The sequence below is a fragment of the Euleptes europaea genome, chromosome 5 (genome assembly GCF_029931775.1).
Source record: "Euleptes europaea isolate rEulEur1 chromosome 5, rEulEur1.hap1, whole genome shotgun sequence".
NCBI lineage: Eukaryota > Metazoa > Chordata > Lepidosauria > Squamata > Sphaerodactylidae > Euleptes > Euleptes europaea.
This window is the reverse complement of record NC_079316.1, coordinates 16,514,348-16,531,311: the sequence shown is the minus strand read 5'-3', so window position 1 is coordinate 16,531,311 and position 16,964 is coordinate 16,514,348. Positions and strand designations below refer to the sequence as shown.

General features: G+C 46.1%; 1 protein-coding gene across 1 annotated transcript in view; it reads left to right on the top strand.

Moving 5' to 3' along the window:
- Window positions 1–16,964, top strand: part of NAALADL2 (N-acetylated alpha-linked acidic dipeptidase like 2) — a 438,734-nt gene that overhangs the window by 283,457 nt on the left and 138,313 nt on the right. Inside the window, exon 9 of the mRNA XM_056850172.1 lies at window positions 7,540–7,686. Within this exon, the coding sequence (XP_056706150.1) occupies window positions 7,540–7,686 (147 nt within the window). The remainder of the gene's footprint in view (window positions 1–7,539; window positions 7,687–16,964) is intronic.

The following is a 16,964-nucleotide window of genomic DNA, read 5'->3' as shown; positions in this document are numbered from 1 at the left end:
GAGGGACTTCAATGCCATAGAATCCAATTGCCAAAGCAGCCATTTACTCCAGGTGAACTGATCTCAGTCAGCTGGAGATCAGTTGTAATAGCAGGAGATCTCCAGCTACTACCTGGAGGTTGGCAACATTACTTGAGCTAGTCACAGTTCTCTCTGAACTCTTTCAGCCCCACCTAACTCACAAGGTGTCTTTTGTGGGGAGAGGAAGGAGATTGTAAGCCGGTTTGATTCTCCTTAAAAGGTAATGAAGATCAGCATGTAAAAACCAACTCTTCTACTTCTTCTTCCCCCCATTCCTACCAGCCTGTGAAGTACCAGTGGGGAATAGGAGTAATGGCCATAAGGTGACTTTACCCCTTCACCCCCTAAGCTCGGTCTGCATCTCCGATTCCTCATGTTGGGTTACCAGCTGTGGCTGGCAAACCTGCTAGAAGTTGTAACTATTCTTAAAGTTGCACTGCTAATTGCTTACTTGGGTAATTAATAAATTACATTGAAATGTATGTGCATGTTATCAAAATTGTTTACTGAGGGAAGCGTAGGAATCCATGAAAATTACCAAAATAAACCAAACACTCACTGAACAAGAAAAGCCATTTTAAAACATTTACTTCTAATTTCCACTTTCTTGGGATACACCCTATCCAAAATCACTTTCAATTGCCCATAACTCTCCACCCCAATGATTAAAATGGCCCTAGCATGATTAAAATGAGCCAGCATGGTGTAGTGGTTAAGAGCAGGTGTTTTGGAGCTGTGGACTCTGATCTGGAGAATGGGATTTGATGCCCCACTCCACCACATGAGCGATGGAGGCTAATCTGGTGAACTTGGTTTGTTTCCCCACCCCCTACACATGAAGCCAGCTTGGTGACCTTGGGCTAGTGGCACTCTCTCAGCCCCACCTACCTACCTACAGGGTGTCTGTTGTGGGGAGCAGAAGGGAAGGTGATTATAAGCTGGTTTGATTCTTCCTTAAGTGGTGGAGTAAGTTGGCATATACAAACTTTCTTCTTCTTCTTCCTCAAGGTAATTGGAAAGTAGCCCCTACTTATAAATCAATTGATTTATCGATTGATTTGTTGTCAATGAAACCTGTGAGAGCAGGGGGCTCCGATGAAATAGTTCACCGCTTGGATAAAATGGATGATTGCGGCTTGCCATTTGGGACAGTCTGAGGACCAGAATCTGTTGCCGAAGCCGGCCAGATTGCTTACAAGAAGGGAATTGCAAGTGGCAGTGTCTAATCGAATTGTACTCCCCGCGCATTAGCACTTCCTCTGAGCGTATCCTTTAAAAGATGGCTTGTGCAGTGTAGCAAGAAGAGATGCCATACGGTGTGCCCGATAAAATCTGGCAGTATTACAATCATCAGAAGGTTGAGCAGCCAAAGCTTGGGAAAAATGGCTTTAAAAAGTGAACTAAATGCACTGGCAAATTAATTAATGTTAACAATCCATCTCCCTTTCCCCCCTCCCCTTACCGCCTGCTGTTACAAAAGGGATGTGTTGACTTTCACCACAAAGAATGTGCTTGAATAGTTTGTGCCAAGACATTAACTGAATCTGCCTCCCCCCAATCCCAACAAATCATAGAATGATAGAGTTGGAAGGGACCACCAGGGTCATCTAATCCAAGCCCCTGCACAATGCAGTAAATTCATAACTACCTCCCCCACACCCCCAGTGACCCCTACTCCAATCTCAGAAGATGGCAAAAAAAAAAAAATCAACCCTCCAGGATCCCTGGCCAATCTGGCTTGGAGGAAAATTGCTTCCTGACTCCAGGATCAGCACTACCCTGGGCATGCAATAAAGGGCCACGAGAGCCAAACAGTGTTGCAAACCTTCCTGCCTTCCCTCTCATGATCTGCCTAAGGTCATAGAATCAGCATTGCTGCCAGATGGCCATCTAGCCTCTGCTTAAAAAGCTCCAGGGAAAGAGAGCCCACCAACTCCTGAGGAAGCCTGTTCCCCTGAGGAACTGCTCTGTTAGAAAGATCTTCCTAATGTTTAGCCGGAAACTCTTTTAATTTAATTTCAACCCATTGGTTCTGGTCCGACCTTCTGTTTCCTCTATGTATAATGGTTAGGAGCACGAGAACTGGGTTTGATTCCCCACTCCTCCACATGAGCAGAAGATGCTAATCTGGTGAACTGGGTTGGTTCCCCCACTCCTCCACATGAAGCCAGCTGGGTGACCTTGGGCTAGTCACACTTCTCTCAACCTCACCTACCTCACAAGGTATCTGTTGTGAGGAGAGGAAGGGAAGGAGATTGTAAGCTGGTTTAATTCTCCTTAAAAGGCAGAAAAAGTCGGCATATAAAAACCAACTCTTCTTCTCCTTCTTCTGTTTCTTGGCTAAGCATCTGTCTGGTTTTGATTGTTGCAGAATATGGGATTGGCTGGGTAGGAGAAAACAAAGACATTTTGGGGAGTAGGATTCACATCAATATCATGTTAGAAGCATGTGTTGTGATTACATCTTTATTACCTCGTGGAAGGAGTAATTACAGGTAGTCATAAGGTTAGGAGGGTACATGACCCTTCAATGATACTCCTGATGGTAGACCATATTTTGGGTAATGGTGAAATTTGTTGTGCATCAGCATTTTGTTCCAGAGGGTAAGGTTGCCATCTTCCAGGTGGAACCTGGTGATCTCCTGGAATTACATCTGATCTCTGGACTACTGAGATCAGTTCCTGTGGAGAAAATGGCTTCTTTAGAGGGTGGACTCTATGGCATTATAACCACTGAGGTCCCTCCCCTCTCCTAGCCCCACCCTCCCCAGGTCCCACCCCCAAATCTCCAGGAATGTCTCAGCATTGAATTTGCAAGCCTAGGTAACCATGCTTGCAGCAAAGTAAAACAGAAGTCCCGTGGCACCTTAAAGACTAGCAAAATCATTTTTGTTCTCCCTCTACTCACCCCATCCCATATACCAAGATTAGCAAAGTGGGATGAAGACCTAGCTAAGAATTTGCTAAATCCAAATGAGCTCTGACTTATGAAAGCTTATGCTGGAAGCGACTTTATTAGACTTTAAGATCTCCTGCTATTACAACTGGTCTCCAGCCAATTGGCTGGAGATTTAGATTTTCTCCAGTTCACCTGGAGAAAATGGCCACTTTGGCAATTGGACTCTATGCCATTGAAGTCCCTCCCCTCCCCAAACCCCACCCTCCTCAGGCTTCACCCCCAAAACCTCCCACCGGTGGCAAAGAAGGACCTGGCAACCCTACCTGGAGAAAATGGCTGCTTTGGAAGGTGAACTCTATGGCATTATACCCCATTGACGTCCTTCCCCTCCTCAAAGCCCGCCCTCCACAGGCTCCACCCACAAAATCTCCAGGTATTTCCCACCCAGAGCTGGCAACCCTAGATCAACTCCCCCTCCACATCCCAGTGAAATGGTACAATTATTGGTTAGAACAGAGAGCACCGAAACCTATCAGTGCAATCCTCTTTGTGGTGAACTCTGGGGTACTCACCTCCTGTCGCTTGCGTTATATGCAATCTCACCGTTTTCCCCTTCCCATAATCAAACTGAAACCACATCAGCGATGACTACGGAAAACCTTTCTTGGTTATTTCTGAAGGTCGTTCGTTTTTTAATCCGCATTTGGCATGAGAACTAAAGAGCACGTTCAGTCGGGAGGTTGTGATCCTACTGTGAGTCCCAAGAGGCCAGATTAGAAATTGTTTGCCTATTCCTTTCCACTGTAAGTGGCAAAGGACAGAAGTGTTTTTTTTTAAAAAAAGTCGTTTGATTCCTCTCTTTCTGTGACTGCTTCAGCGATCTGATACATAACAAGTCCCATTAATCATCGGACCAGCTTTCTCAGCATTCCAAGTACATGGTCTGCATGTTTATGTAAAAGGATTGAGAGAGGACATTCTTTCACTCCCCCCCTCCAGCTCCATTTCTGAACGGGCCCGCGTTGTGCGGTTGCTTAATATCTTCCGCAAGCGTTTGCAAACTCCTCTTTAAGGCAGGGGTGACAAGTACGGATGTCCACCATCTCCCCCCCCCACACGGTATTTTTTCGAATTCAGGTTTATTGGACCTGATTATTCTGAATTTTTTCAGAAAAACAAAACAAAACCCGAATACCCAAACCGGTAAATGGTTTTTTGGGGAGGTATTTTTTGGATAGCCGAACGTTTTCGGCTCCATTAAAGTCTATGAGGAATTGGGGGGGGGGGCTTTAGGGTACTGTTTTTCAAGGCAGATGCACCAAATTTGCAGCATAGCTGCGGGTGGCTCTCCTTAGAAGAACCCCCAACATTGGTGAAGTTTGGGTCAGGGGATCAAATTATGTGGGTGCCCCATCTATCAAATGGCGTTTTTGATTGTTTCCAGTGGAAGATGGGGCACCCCCTTTGGATCCCCTGACCCAAACTTCACCAAACTTGGAGGTTCATCTAAGGAGAGTCACTTGCAGCTACGCTGCAAATTTTGTGCATCTACCTTGAAAAACAGCCTCTCCTAGAGCCAGCATGGAGTAATGGTTAAGAGCGGTGCTTTGGAGCGGTGGACTCTGATCTGGAGAACCCGGTTTGATTCCCCACTCCTCCACATGAGCGGCGGAGGCTAATCTGGGTGTACTGGATTTGTTTCCCCACTCCTACACATTAAGCCAGCCGGTTGACAACCTTACATACGAATGGACTGCAGAATGCACACAACTGCCTCCTTCCCAAGACCTTGCCCAAATGTCCCCTGCCTTGCCTCCATGTGAGGACACCTGCGTTCAGATATTGACCCGGTGTTCAAATCTGACTCATGGCTGTATAAGTCTGGGATGTATGGGGACCAACCGGGTCCCACCGACAGTATGTTTTGGGGGCCCACATTCAAATGGGAGCTGAGGTTGTCCAGTGCAATATTTGTGAAAGCTACAGTAATTGATCCAAGCTAGTATCCCAGAACGTCCTAATTTAGTTACAAGTGAGGTCGTGCCAGAATTGATTCCACACTGACGTATAATAAAAGTGACTGTTGACTGTCAAAGCTTAGTTTTTGTTTGGTGTAGGGTTGCTGGACCCTGAGGGGGGGGGCAGGGGCATTTCCATTAGAGACAGCATGTTGTTACTTCTGGGGAAATCCCAGAAGTGATGTCATGCCTCTCTAGGAATCATAAGAAACTCTATGGTAAAATTTCCAGCATTTCCTAGAGAGGACTGATGTCACTTCTGGGGGAAATCTGAAGTGTTAGTCCTCTGTAGGAATGACATCATGTCATAGGCCTGCTGGGCATTTTTAATTTTATTTTTTCAGGATCTGGGGATGGGGGATTTCCCTGCCCCCAGCAGCAGATTGGTGACCCTCATTTTGTGGAAAGTTGAGCAAATATTCCATGGTTTTGTCCTTTTTATAGCTTTTATGTTTTTATCAGGTGTTTCTGCTTGTTGCTTGGGGTGGTGGTGTCGGTATGCTTAGCTAGATGGATAGATAATGCAGAACACAATGCATTTTGGGTACTTATAACCCAGTTTTCTCAGTTGTGGACTCAATGCCCCTTATGATGTGACCTGCCCACTTCCAGACACACATGTGCAACAGAAGGCCAAAAATATTTGAACCGAAGATAACAACAATTTTATCATCAACAAACAAGAAGAAGAAGAGTTGGTTTTTCTATGCCGACTTTCTCTACCACTTAAGGAAGAATCAAACCAGCTTACAATCACCTTCCCTCCCCCTCCCCACAACAGACACCCTGTGAGGTAGGTGGGGCTGAGAGTGTGTGACTAGGCCAAGGTCACCCAGATGGCTTCGTGTGTAGGAGCAGGGAAACATGAGCCTCTGCCGCTCATGTGGAGGAGTGGGGAATCAAACCCAGTTCTCCAGATCAGAGTCCACCGCGCCAAACCACCTGCTCTTAACCCTACATCACGCTGGCTCCCTAATGTAAAGGAAGGCAAGGGGAGGCGGCAGAACAGATAGCAGCTGCCTTTCCCTAGGTCAGCCTTTCGCTTGGCAACCGTCTCTCTCCCCCACCCAGACAGGCTGGCACCTATAGATGCCTGTATTGTACATAAAATGGTACACTGATTTGCAGACTCCCAGCTCAGGACACAACCACCCAGTCACCATCTGTTGGCCTAGCCGGCATCCTGGCATTATTGTGGGGGTAAATAAGGTAAGAACAGTGCAAAGCTGGTTGATGTGATTAATTATAACGAAAGGTCACAGCACACATAGTGCTTTTCAGATGCATACATTAAGTCTGAAGGGTTCTTTTGCTTCGGCAAGAAAGCGGCCGTTTTGCAACTTTGAAATATGATAAATGGCAGAAGCGTGCAAAGCTTTTGCAGAGTAGAATTCGACAGAGCTTAGGGTTGCCAACCTCCAGGTACTAGCTGGAGATCTCCTGCTATTACAACTGATCTCCAGCCGATCGAGATCAGTTCCCCTGGAGAAAATGGCCGCTTTGGCCATTGGACTCTATGGCATTGAAGTCCCTCCTCTCCCCAAACCCCATACTCCTCAAGCTCCGCCCTAAAAAAACTCCTTTTGGTGGCGAAGAGGGACCTAGCAACCCTAATGGAGCTAAATAGGAGCCCTGAATGGACATTGGATTGCACACAAGTGAACACCTTGGGAAAGGGAGGGGGGAGGAGAGAATTGGGACTGTGCCTCCTGGCCGTGCCTGTCCCTACACATGCTCAAGATGCTGTCTCCATAGGAGAGGAAGCATAGAGGCCCCAATATGTGCAGGTGGTGTGCCTGTCTGATCTGTACCTTTCATTTTTGCCAGAGGTCAGGAGGAAACTGGAGGCAGGGCCCACAAGCCCCATTCTGTCCTCCACGTTGTTGTCTGTAACATCGGTGTTATATGCAAAGTGGCATGCAAAGGTCTCTTATATATTCAGAGGTCTATGGAGAGCCAATGTGGTGCAGGGGTTAGAGCAGGGGTGTCAGATTCATTTGTTACGAGGGCCGGATAAGTAGGGCTGCCAACCTCCAGGTACTACAAAGAAACAGCACTAATGGTCCATCCATTCCAGCAGCCTGTTTCACACAGTAAGAAGAAGAGTTGGTTTTTATATGCCGATTTTGTCTACCACTTAAGAATCAAACTGATTTACAATCACCTTCCCTTCCCCACCCCACAACAGACACCCTGGGAGTAGGTGAGGCTGAGAGAACTCTAAGAGAGCGGTGATTAACCCAAGGTCACCCAGCTGGCTTCATGTGGAGGAGTGGTGAATCAAACCCGGTTCTCTTAACCCCACCTACCTCACATGGTGTCTGTTGTGTGGAGGGGAAGAGAAGGTGATTGTAAGCTAGTTTGATTCCTCCTTAAGTGGTAGAGAAAGTCAGCATATAAAAACCAACTCGTCTTCTTTTCTATTGTTGCTGGTGGGTCTCACATTTTTCCTACGCTTCTGATAGAAATGCTAAGGAAAATGTGACATTTCCATCAGGATGTTTTACATATCTTTTTTGTTGTTGCTTTTGTTCTGATAACCTTAGCCCTCTTGCATGACTCCAGCCTAGATTACATGACATCAGATGTTGTGTGTTACAGAGACAGAACTTCAGCTGTCCAGGGAACGAGAGGTGCATGGGAGCCAACGTCAGTTCCGTCCAGATGCAAGGCGATTCCGATTATTTCATCAACCATCTCGGGGTCCCGGCGGTGCAGTTTTCATATGAGGATTCGACAGCATCGGAGGTAATTTGCAAATGAGCACGCCCGATAAGACAGGTGTGACGGATACAAGGTTGAACTCTGAGATGTGGTAACTGTCAGCCAATGCCAGCAAGCAGTGGGCAGAGTCTGGAAAGCTGAGAGGCTTCTTTTTGGAGGGAGAGAGGAGATCTTGAGCAGTTAGCTCTTTGGAAAGCAGATATAGCTCTGAGCTCCTGAACTGGGTGGTGGTGTGGAGAGACTCTGAGGACCTTTGTTCAAATACTACCTAGCTTGTTTAGAACCAAACCTGAGTATTGACAAGGGGAAGATGGTGGCAGTGTGTGATAGCCCCTTTCTTCAGTCACTTGGTGGGAGGTGGCTTCTGAAACAGGGAGACCCCTCACTCAGTGTTTTGGGGAAGAGTGATTTGTTTCCACAGGAGGTGGGCAAATCTAAGGAGTGGGAAAGGTTGTGGATGAACCTCCACTCACTGGTATTCTGTGTGCTAGGTTAGTCTGAGTCTACACCAAGCATTTAGAGTCTAAGAATAATTTGAATAACATCTGAGCATATTACTGAGTATCCTGAAGGAACTGAACTTTGAACTAAGAACTGTGCTTGTAACCATCTAAGATTTTGAACTCCCTGAAACCATCTAAGCTTTGTGCCTCTCTGGAAGAATAACCAACAATCTAAAAAACTTTCTGTAAATAATAAACTTCATTTTATTCATTCTTTTAAATTTAGCTTCAGCATCTGAGCCTTTCTATTTCTCCTCCCTTAAGCAAGGGTGACAGACTGTGGGGTAGAAAGAGTATTCAGTCCTCCTCTCAGATACTGGTGACAGGGAGAAATTTGTGAGGGTCCGAAAAGGTGGGGAAACAGAAGAACAGAAACTTCCTTCCCCGCTTCCTCACAACAGGCTAACCAGAAAACCAGCTCTGGCTTGGCTCAGCAAATTCTGCCCCGCCAAGTAGACGGCTGTCAAATGCTGCTGGCTCATTTGTTTGTATCTCAACAACCCCTTTGAGCAATATGGATGCTTCCGCGGTCTTTAGGTCTCATCAGTTCCCTGAAGTTCATGTCATGTCCCGTTGAAAAGTGAAACGTTTGCTGTCTCTCACATTTTCATGTAGACAGTCATGACAAGGAAATTGCTACAGCGGGGATTAACATCGGAACATAATTGTAATATTCACAGTAACGTGGGATGTGCCAAGTGGATTTTTCTTGTTTTGCTCGGAGGGATGCCACGCATGTTGTCTCTGAAATTAAATGCATGGGATTAGCAAGTGTAAAAAGGGCTTCCTGCCTGGAAGGAAAAAAAAGCAACAATATTTGGGGAGATATTTTTAGTGCCTGGGTACTGTGCTTTTTAAAAACAGCAGTACTTCCATCAGAATGGAAATATATTTGAAGCAAAACCAAAAATAGAGTGAATTATCCTAACACTGTGAGTTGTATCCACCCTGACTTGGATGGCCCAGGCTAACTCGATCACACTAGGTCTTGAAAACTAAGCAGAGTATGCCCTGGTTAGTATTTGAATAGGAGATAACTAAGGGCTGCTATGCAGAGGCAGGCAATGGCAAACCACCTCTGTTCTATTGGGTCTTATATATGGTCAATATGGCAGACTTTGCCCAGTCATGGAAGCATGATATTGAGTGCAATAAAATCAGTCTTCCCAAAAAATAAATTGCAAAAAAGTAGCTTACATTTATTCAAGTTTAGTCTGTTAACATTCTTGTTGCAGTTGATAAAAGATAGAAAGCCTCATCTAAAGAATACATTTCCCTATACAAGGGGCCAGCGAATCCAGCATCATGTGAGTGCAAGTATGATTGCCCTGGTTTTTACAGGAGAGATCTGTAGAAACGTCTGCCTCCGTGCAGACCGTGTGGAAAAAGAGAGAGGAAAAAATGGCTACTGAGAGAGAAGGAGGAGGGGTTAGAGGGCAGTCCCTAGGTTCAGCCAAGGAGGAACATCCCATTCAAGAGATAACAGCTACAAACTTAAGAGTAAATTAGTGCCCCCCAATGTCAAGGCATGCTTATTTGCTTTCACTCCAACATGTTAGTCGCTTGCCTTGAAAACTCTATGTGGTTACCATAAATTGTAAAGGTTCCCTGTGCAAGCACCGGGTCATTCCTGTCCCATGGGGTGATGTCACATCCCGACATTTCCTAGGCAGACTTTGTTTACAGGGTGGTTTGCCAGTGTCTTCCCCAGTCATCTTCCCTTTACCCCCAGCAAGCTGGGTACTCATTTTACCGACCTCGGAAGGATGGAAGGCTGAGTCAACCTTGAGCCGGCTACCTGAAACCGACTTCCTCTGGGATCCTCCTCTGGCTTCACCTGCCAGTGAAAACTGCACCTGGCCTAAGAAGAGGGAACCAAGTATCAGTTCCTCCTCGGGTACGCAGCACACAAGTTACTCAGAGCAATCTGTATGCTGTTGTTTCAAGGTGGAATGGTGTGTTGGAAGACTCCGATAGGCTTATCTTTTAGCCAGTATGGTGTAGTGGTTAAGAGCAGTGGTTTGGAGCGGTGGACTCTAATCTGGAGAACCGGGTTTGATTCCCCACTCCTCCACATGAGCGGCAGAGGCTAATCTGGAGAACTGGATCTGTTTCCCCACTCGTACACACATGAAGCCAGCTGGGTGACCTTGGGCTAGTCACAGTTCTATTAAGAGCTCTCTCAACCCCAACTACCTCACAGGGTGTCTGTTGTGGGGAGGGGAAGGGAAGGTGATTGTAAGCCGGCCAGATTCTTCCTTAAGTGGTAGAGAAAGTCGGCATATAAAAACCAACTCTTCTTCTTCTTCTTCTTTGATGCCCATGTGCATTCCAGTATGCTGAACGCAATGCACACCTAGTTGAAGATACCCACCAGTGCATGCCCATGGACATGGAGGGTGCCCATAATTTATTAAACTTATTTTCCTCCATTGCCCTTTTAAAGAGGTCGTTTTGTGTGTTATTTTGTTGTTGTTGGTGGTGGTGGTGGTGGGTTTTTTTTTTTTTTTTTGCATGCACTTCCATTATCAGCCTAAATGAAAACCTCAAATTGAATAGCGGGAGTTTGGAACCTGTTGTATTTTGGCAGCTGCACTACTAATTTGCCAATAATTAAATTTCACAAATGCAAAGCAATCTCTGGATTTGCCAAATGCTGGAGTGATTCGCTCTCTTCCCCTCTCCCCCCCCCCCCCCCGGCCGCCTTTATAAGAAATGGTTGCGTTAATTGAAACGTCTGTAGTTGGCGTCCTTTATTTTTTAGCCAGGAGGTTTTTCAATTTGTAAAACACTGTTGCACCTATTAGGAGAATCATTCTGTTTCGGATTAAATACAAGGCAGAGGTTGTCGTAAAAGAAATGGAAAAGCAGATGTTCTCTGATTAAGAGTGCAATGTTTATGACAGGCTTGTGGTCCAAGGCTCATTTCTTCTGTCACTTAACAGCTGCCGGATGCGGCTTCTGCTACAGAACTGTGTATTCACTAATCTATAGGGCATGGGGAAGGATCTGTAGGCCCCAGTACATCAAAACAAGAGCCCTCCTTTCTTTCCCTCAGCAGCACTCCACTCATTTACGTTCATTATTTTACTTTTTAAGCTATTTTATTGTTTAGGTGTATGGCGTTTTCGAACGGAAAGGATTCAGGGCAAGTAGCAGCCTTAAGGAAGACATAAAAACTGCTTCCTGAAAAGATAATAGATTAAACCAGGGGTCCCCGATGGGGTGCCAGTGGACAACATGGCACCCGCTGACCCTTTTCCTGGTGCCCACCAAGTGTTTTTAAGAAGTGGTTGGAGCCTGGGGTTGCCAACCTCCAGGTACTAGCTGGAGATCAACTGCTGTTACAACTGATCATCAGAGAACAGAGATCAGTTCACCTGGAGAAAATGGCTGCTTTGGCCACTGGACTCTATGGCATTGAAGTCTTTCCCCTCCCCAAACCCCGCCCTCCTCAGGCTCCGCCCCCAACATCTCCAGGTATTTCCAAACCTGGAGTCGGCCACCCTAGCGGAGCCAGGTAGGACTTTTGCCCAGCAAAATTGATTGACTATTGGAGATTTGATTGGCTGTGCAGATTTTTTTTGTAAATGTTGCTTTGGCAGCAGCTGCCACCACAGCACAAGTATCTGCACTGTGTCGCTGAAGTGAAGCTGTGGCAATCATTTTGTGGCTGGGTCCGCCTCCTGCGGCAGCCCTTTTGTGGGAGCCATGTTCTTGCTGTGTCCACCATGCCATGTCAGAATTCTAAATGCGCCCGCAGACTGAAAAAGGTTGGGGACCCTTGGATTAAAAGATAAAAACGTATCACTTCAAAACATTTTGGAAAATGTATTGCTCCCAGTGCCAGCCAATGACTGCCGCTGCCACCACTTGATAGGGCGTCAGGGGAAAGAAAGTGCCAGAGATCACTGTTGTGTTGACAGTATGATGTCACTCCTGGGGCAAACCCAGAAATAACACCTTCACATCAAGGAGATGCTCTAGGATTCGCTGGAAACTCTATGGTAAAACCAATGATGCAGTGGCATAATTTCAGGGTTCGCTGTGTCAGTGATGACATGTTGTCTATGTGATGGTGCCCCCCATTTCCCTGAGAGCCAGCGTGGTGTCATGGTTAAGACTGGTGGTTTGGAGCGGTGGACTCTAATCTGGAGAACTGGGTTAGTTTCCCCACTCCTGCACATGAAGCCAGCTGGGTGCCCTTGGGCTAGTCACAGAGCTCTCTCTCAGCCTCACCTACCTCACAGGGTGTCTGTTGTGGGGAGGGAGAGGGAAGGTGATTGTAAGCCGGTCTCTCAAGTGGTAGAGAAAGTTGGCATATAAAAACCAACTCTTCTTCCTCCTCCTCTTCCTCTTCTTCTTCCTCTTCTTCTTCTTCCTCTTCTTCTTCCTCTTCCTCTTCTTCTTCCTCTTCTTCTTCTTCTCCTGCTGCTGCTGCTGCTGCTGCATGACCTGGGAGTGTTCAAACTGGAAAAGATGAGGCTGAGGGAGGACATGTTTGCTCTCTTTAAGACTGCTGGATGTTAGGGGGGAAAATTACAGTGAGAGTTGTTCGACAGTGGAATCAGCTACCTAGGGAGGTGGTGAGCTCCCCCTCACTGGCAGTCTTTAAGCAAAGGCTGGACAAGCACTTCTCAGGGATGCTCTAGGCTGATCCTGCATTGAGCAGGGGGTTGGACTAGATGGCCTCTATGGACCCTTCCAACTATGATTGCTGTGATTCTATTCTATGAAGTGTAGGGACACGGTGACCCTCACTTCACTTTCAATAGTTTAATTAGGCATGTGACTAAAGGCAAAAAATTAGAGCTTTTTTTTTTCTCTTTCCCCCCAATTAATATGTTAAAAGGACTAATCTCCAAGAGAATATCATTAGCGTACTTGTCCCCGAGGACCCAGTATTGATTTGGGGGTGGGGGGAGGAAATAAGATTGATAATTGCTTTTATTGCATAAAGAACTGACCCTGACTCATCATTGCAAAAAATGTCTGTAAGGTAAAAGTGTCACATTAAAATAGCCAATGATATAGCATCCATAGTGCTTTTGAGGATGGGATAATATGGGGTCTATTTATGGAACTTGTAGACTCTCGTGGTTTTGTGGAAGACCATGTGTACTCCCACTTTGACTTCGGGTAGATAAATAAGGGGCGGTTCATAAGTTGCCATTATACAGGAACTCCTTTTGCACTGGTTTCCTCAAATGAATGCTATTATAACTTTTGAAAAATTATGCATTCCATTTTTGAAACTGTAATGGGGAGTGTAATGTTTTCACTTGGTGCAAGGACTATGCTGAAGTATTGAACTGCTGAACTGTGGAACTCAGCTGTGCTGAACTGTGTTGAGCTTGAGACCCTGCCCCAGGCTCCGTCGTCTGTTTCTCCTATTGGACGGTGGACTTTGGCTGTCCAGCCACGGACTGGGGTGTGTGGCTCCGGGTGGTTGGGAACTGTATATATGTAGGGATGTATATATGTAGGGATGTTGTACAGTTCAGTTAGTTCTCTCTTCCCTGAATAAAGCGATTGCTGTTGGAATGAGTCTCCAGCCTCATGTGTAACCCATGCATACATAATAGGGAGATGCTGTGGTTGAGTGGTAGAGCATATATTTGGAGTGCAGAAAGTCCTAGGTTCAGGCGCCCAACGTATGAAGCTGCCTTATAGTAGCTCTGTGCGGACAGCCCGTCTCTGCATTGATTCGGCGCACAGGGAGTAAGAGTGGGCATGACCATGCTGGATCCACCCCCTAACTCTGTAAAGCCTCTGAGCATGCCCCTTCCGCATGATCAGCAACTTTTGGTAAGCAGCGTCACTGATTGTGGGGAGGCGGCGTACGTGCGGGCACTTCCTCTGTGTGTTTCGCCGGGAGGATTCCACCCGCACTCGATCAGAGAAATTGACACAGCAGAATGTGCGCATACACAAAGCAGCAGCACAATGTGTGATTATACAGAGTGGTTAAATTAAATCGACTCAGAGAGTGGAAGGGCAGTTTCATTTCTATGGAAAGACAAACGCTAACAGGCAAGCTGAAGAAAGATTGAAACATATTAATTTGGATCGACCACATGTCCTTGCCATCTCAGGAGGTTCCCTTTGGATCTTATGGGCAACTGCTGATTCTCACTGAGTAGTCTTCTCCAGCCCAGGAGATTGCTTTCTTGATAGAATTATATTCTTGATTTCATCGCATGCAGGACTTTCATTTCTATTTTTGTTTCATTTGCACGCAGGACTCTGTTCTACAACCGTATCATTTATTATGCAATAATGTTGAGCTGTATCAACCTCTGATGTTATTATACAGAAAGGTTTAGTTAGACAGTTAGGCGTTTGAAAAATAGAGTTGTTTATTCTGTTTATGTTTAATATACAAATTTGAAAATGTTGAGAGTTTCTTTGTTGTTACTTAAAGAGCCCACATGCTAAAATGTTTGATAAACTTCCAGGTGGTGGCTGGAGATCTCCCGCTATTACAACTGATCTCCAGCTGATTGAGATCAGTTCCCCTGGAGAAAATGGGCGCTTTGGTAATTGGGCTCCATGGCATTGAAGTCCCTCCCCTCCCCAAACCCCGCCCTCCTCAGGCTCTGACCCCAAAATCTCCAGGTATTTCCCAACCCAGCGCTGGCAACCCTAGGCACTTGGGTGCACTCTCCCTCCATGCGCAGTGAATCAACATGCAGATGGGTCATCTGCAAAGGGTTACAGCCCATGGGTCAGTATTGTCTATTCCAGGGGTTCTCAACATCGGCCCATGGGCTCCACAATGCCCTCCAGCATAGGGTTGTCAGCTCTGGGTTGGGAAATAACTGGAGGTTTGGGGGGTGGAGCCTGAGGATGAGGGGAGGGACTTCAGGGTATAATGCCACAGAGTCTAACCTGCAAAGCAGCCATTTTCTCCAGGGAACTGATCTCTGTCGCCTGGAGATCAGTTGTAATAGCAGGAGATCTGTAGCTACTATCTGTAGGCTGGCAGCCCTACTCCAGCACCTTTCCTGGTGTCTGCCAGTGTTTTTAGAAAGTGGTCGCTTTGGCAATTGGACTCTATGGCATCGATGTCCCTCTCCTCCCCAAACCCCACCTTCCTCAGACTCCGCCCCAAAACCCTCCTGCCAGTGGCGAAGAGGGACCCGGCAACCACTGAGTCACAACCTCTGCTATCTCCAGTTGAAGCATCTTGGTAATAGTTGTTGCAAAGACCTTTTCCTGTCTGAGACCCTGTAGAACTGCTGCCATACAGATAAGTAGTACTCAAGTACTTGGGCCAGTGATCTAATGGTAGGGTTGCCAGCTCTGGGTTGGGAAATACCTTGTAATTGGGACAGAGCCTGTGGAGGGGAGGGACTTCAATGCCATTGAGTCCAATTGCCAAACCGGCCATTTTCTCCAGGTGAACTGATCTCTATTGGCTGGAGATCAGTTGTAATAGCAGGAGGTCTCCTGCTAGTACCTGGAGGTTGGCAATCCTATCTAATGGTGTACAGTAGCTTCATACATTCAGTGTGTTTGACCTCAGCTGTGCAGAAGCTCTGAATAAGAGAAAATGCTTAATAAAATGTGCAAATGAACATTATAATATGCTTTATTATTTAGCACTGACTGATTAAAATTTTCTCCTGAATATGGTTTGGCAGCTCATTGCTTATGCTACATTCTGTCACACTGGAATAGATCAAAGGTAATTGGAGGATGCTATATCACTTTCTTTGAGAAAATGAGGCATATCTACCAATTCTACTACAGACACTGATTAGATTTAAAATCTTTATTCTAGAGTAAAAATCTTATCTGAGGCCTAGCTGTTGAAAAACTCCTTCTCTTCCAAATTACTTGTGCAACCCCATGTCAGTATCAAATAGTAGTCCCAAATTTTTGATAATCAATGCAGCCATTGGAATTAATAAGGTTATATCCTGGGCTGTCATTCCATATATCTATGGTTGCCAGCTCTGGGTTGGGAAATATCTGGAGATTTTTGGGGTGGAGCCTGGGGAGGGCGGGTTTGGAGAGGGGAGGGACCTCAGTAAGATATAATGTCATTGAGTATACCTTCCAGACCAGCCATTTTCTCCAGGGGAACTGATGTTGGTCGTCTGGAGATCCATTGTAATAGCAGGAGAACTCCAGGTGCCACCTGGAGGGTGGCAACGCTTCGTATCTCCCAAATATATAAGTTTTTCAGGGTTGTTGGGGGAAGTGATCTCCTTTTTAGACTGTATTTATTGCCACGGTGACTAAGCTTACAGCGCTACCAGTAAGCAGATTTGTGACTATGAGCTATATTACCAAACTGTAAAGCTTTACATGGTTTTCCCCTTATCAATCAGCTTCTCTGGCTTGTTCCTTTTTCACAACGACTGCATGCTGTAAACATTTAATTGCTTGGAGATTAGAGGTGGTGTTCAGGGAAGCTTGAATATCTTCCTGCCTGGAATTTCCAGCCACCTGATAAGAAAAAGTCAGGGACTGTTAGCTTTGTAGTACTCTCACTAGGGATATCATGAACTTTGCAGTCATCATGTTCAGCAGGCAACCATACTGTGTCTGACAGCATTAATCACCTATGAGTAGGGTTGCCAACCTCCGGGTAGTGGCTGGAGATCTCCCGCTATTACAACTGATCTCCAGGCAATAGAAATCAGTTCCCCTGGAGAAAATGGCTGCTTTGGCAATCGGACTCTATGGCATTGAAGTCTCTCCCCTCTCCAAACCGCGCCCTCCTCAGACTCCATTCCCAAAATCTCCATGTATTTCCCATCCTGGAGCTGTCAACCTTACCTATGAGCC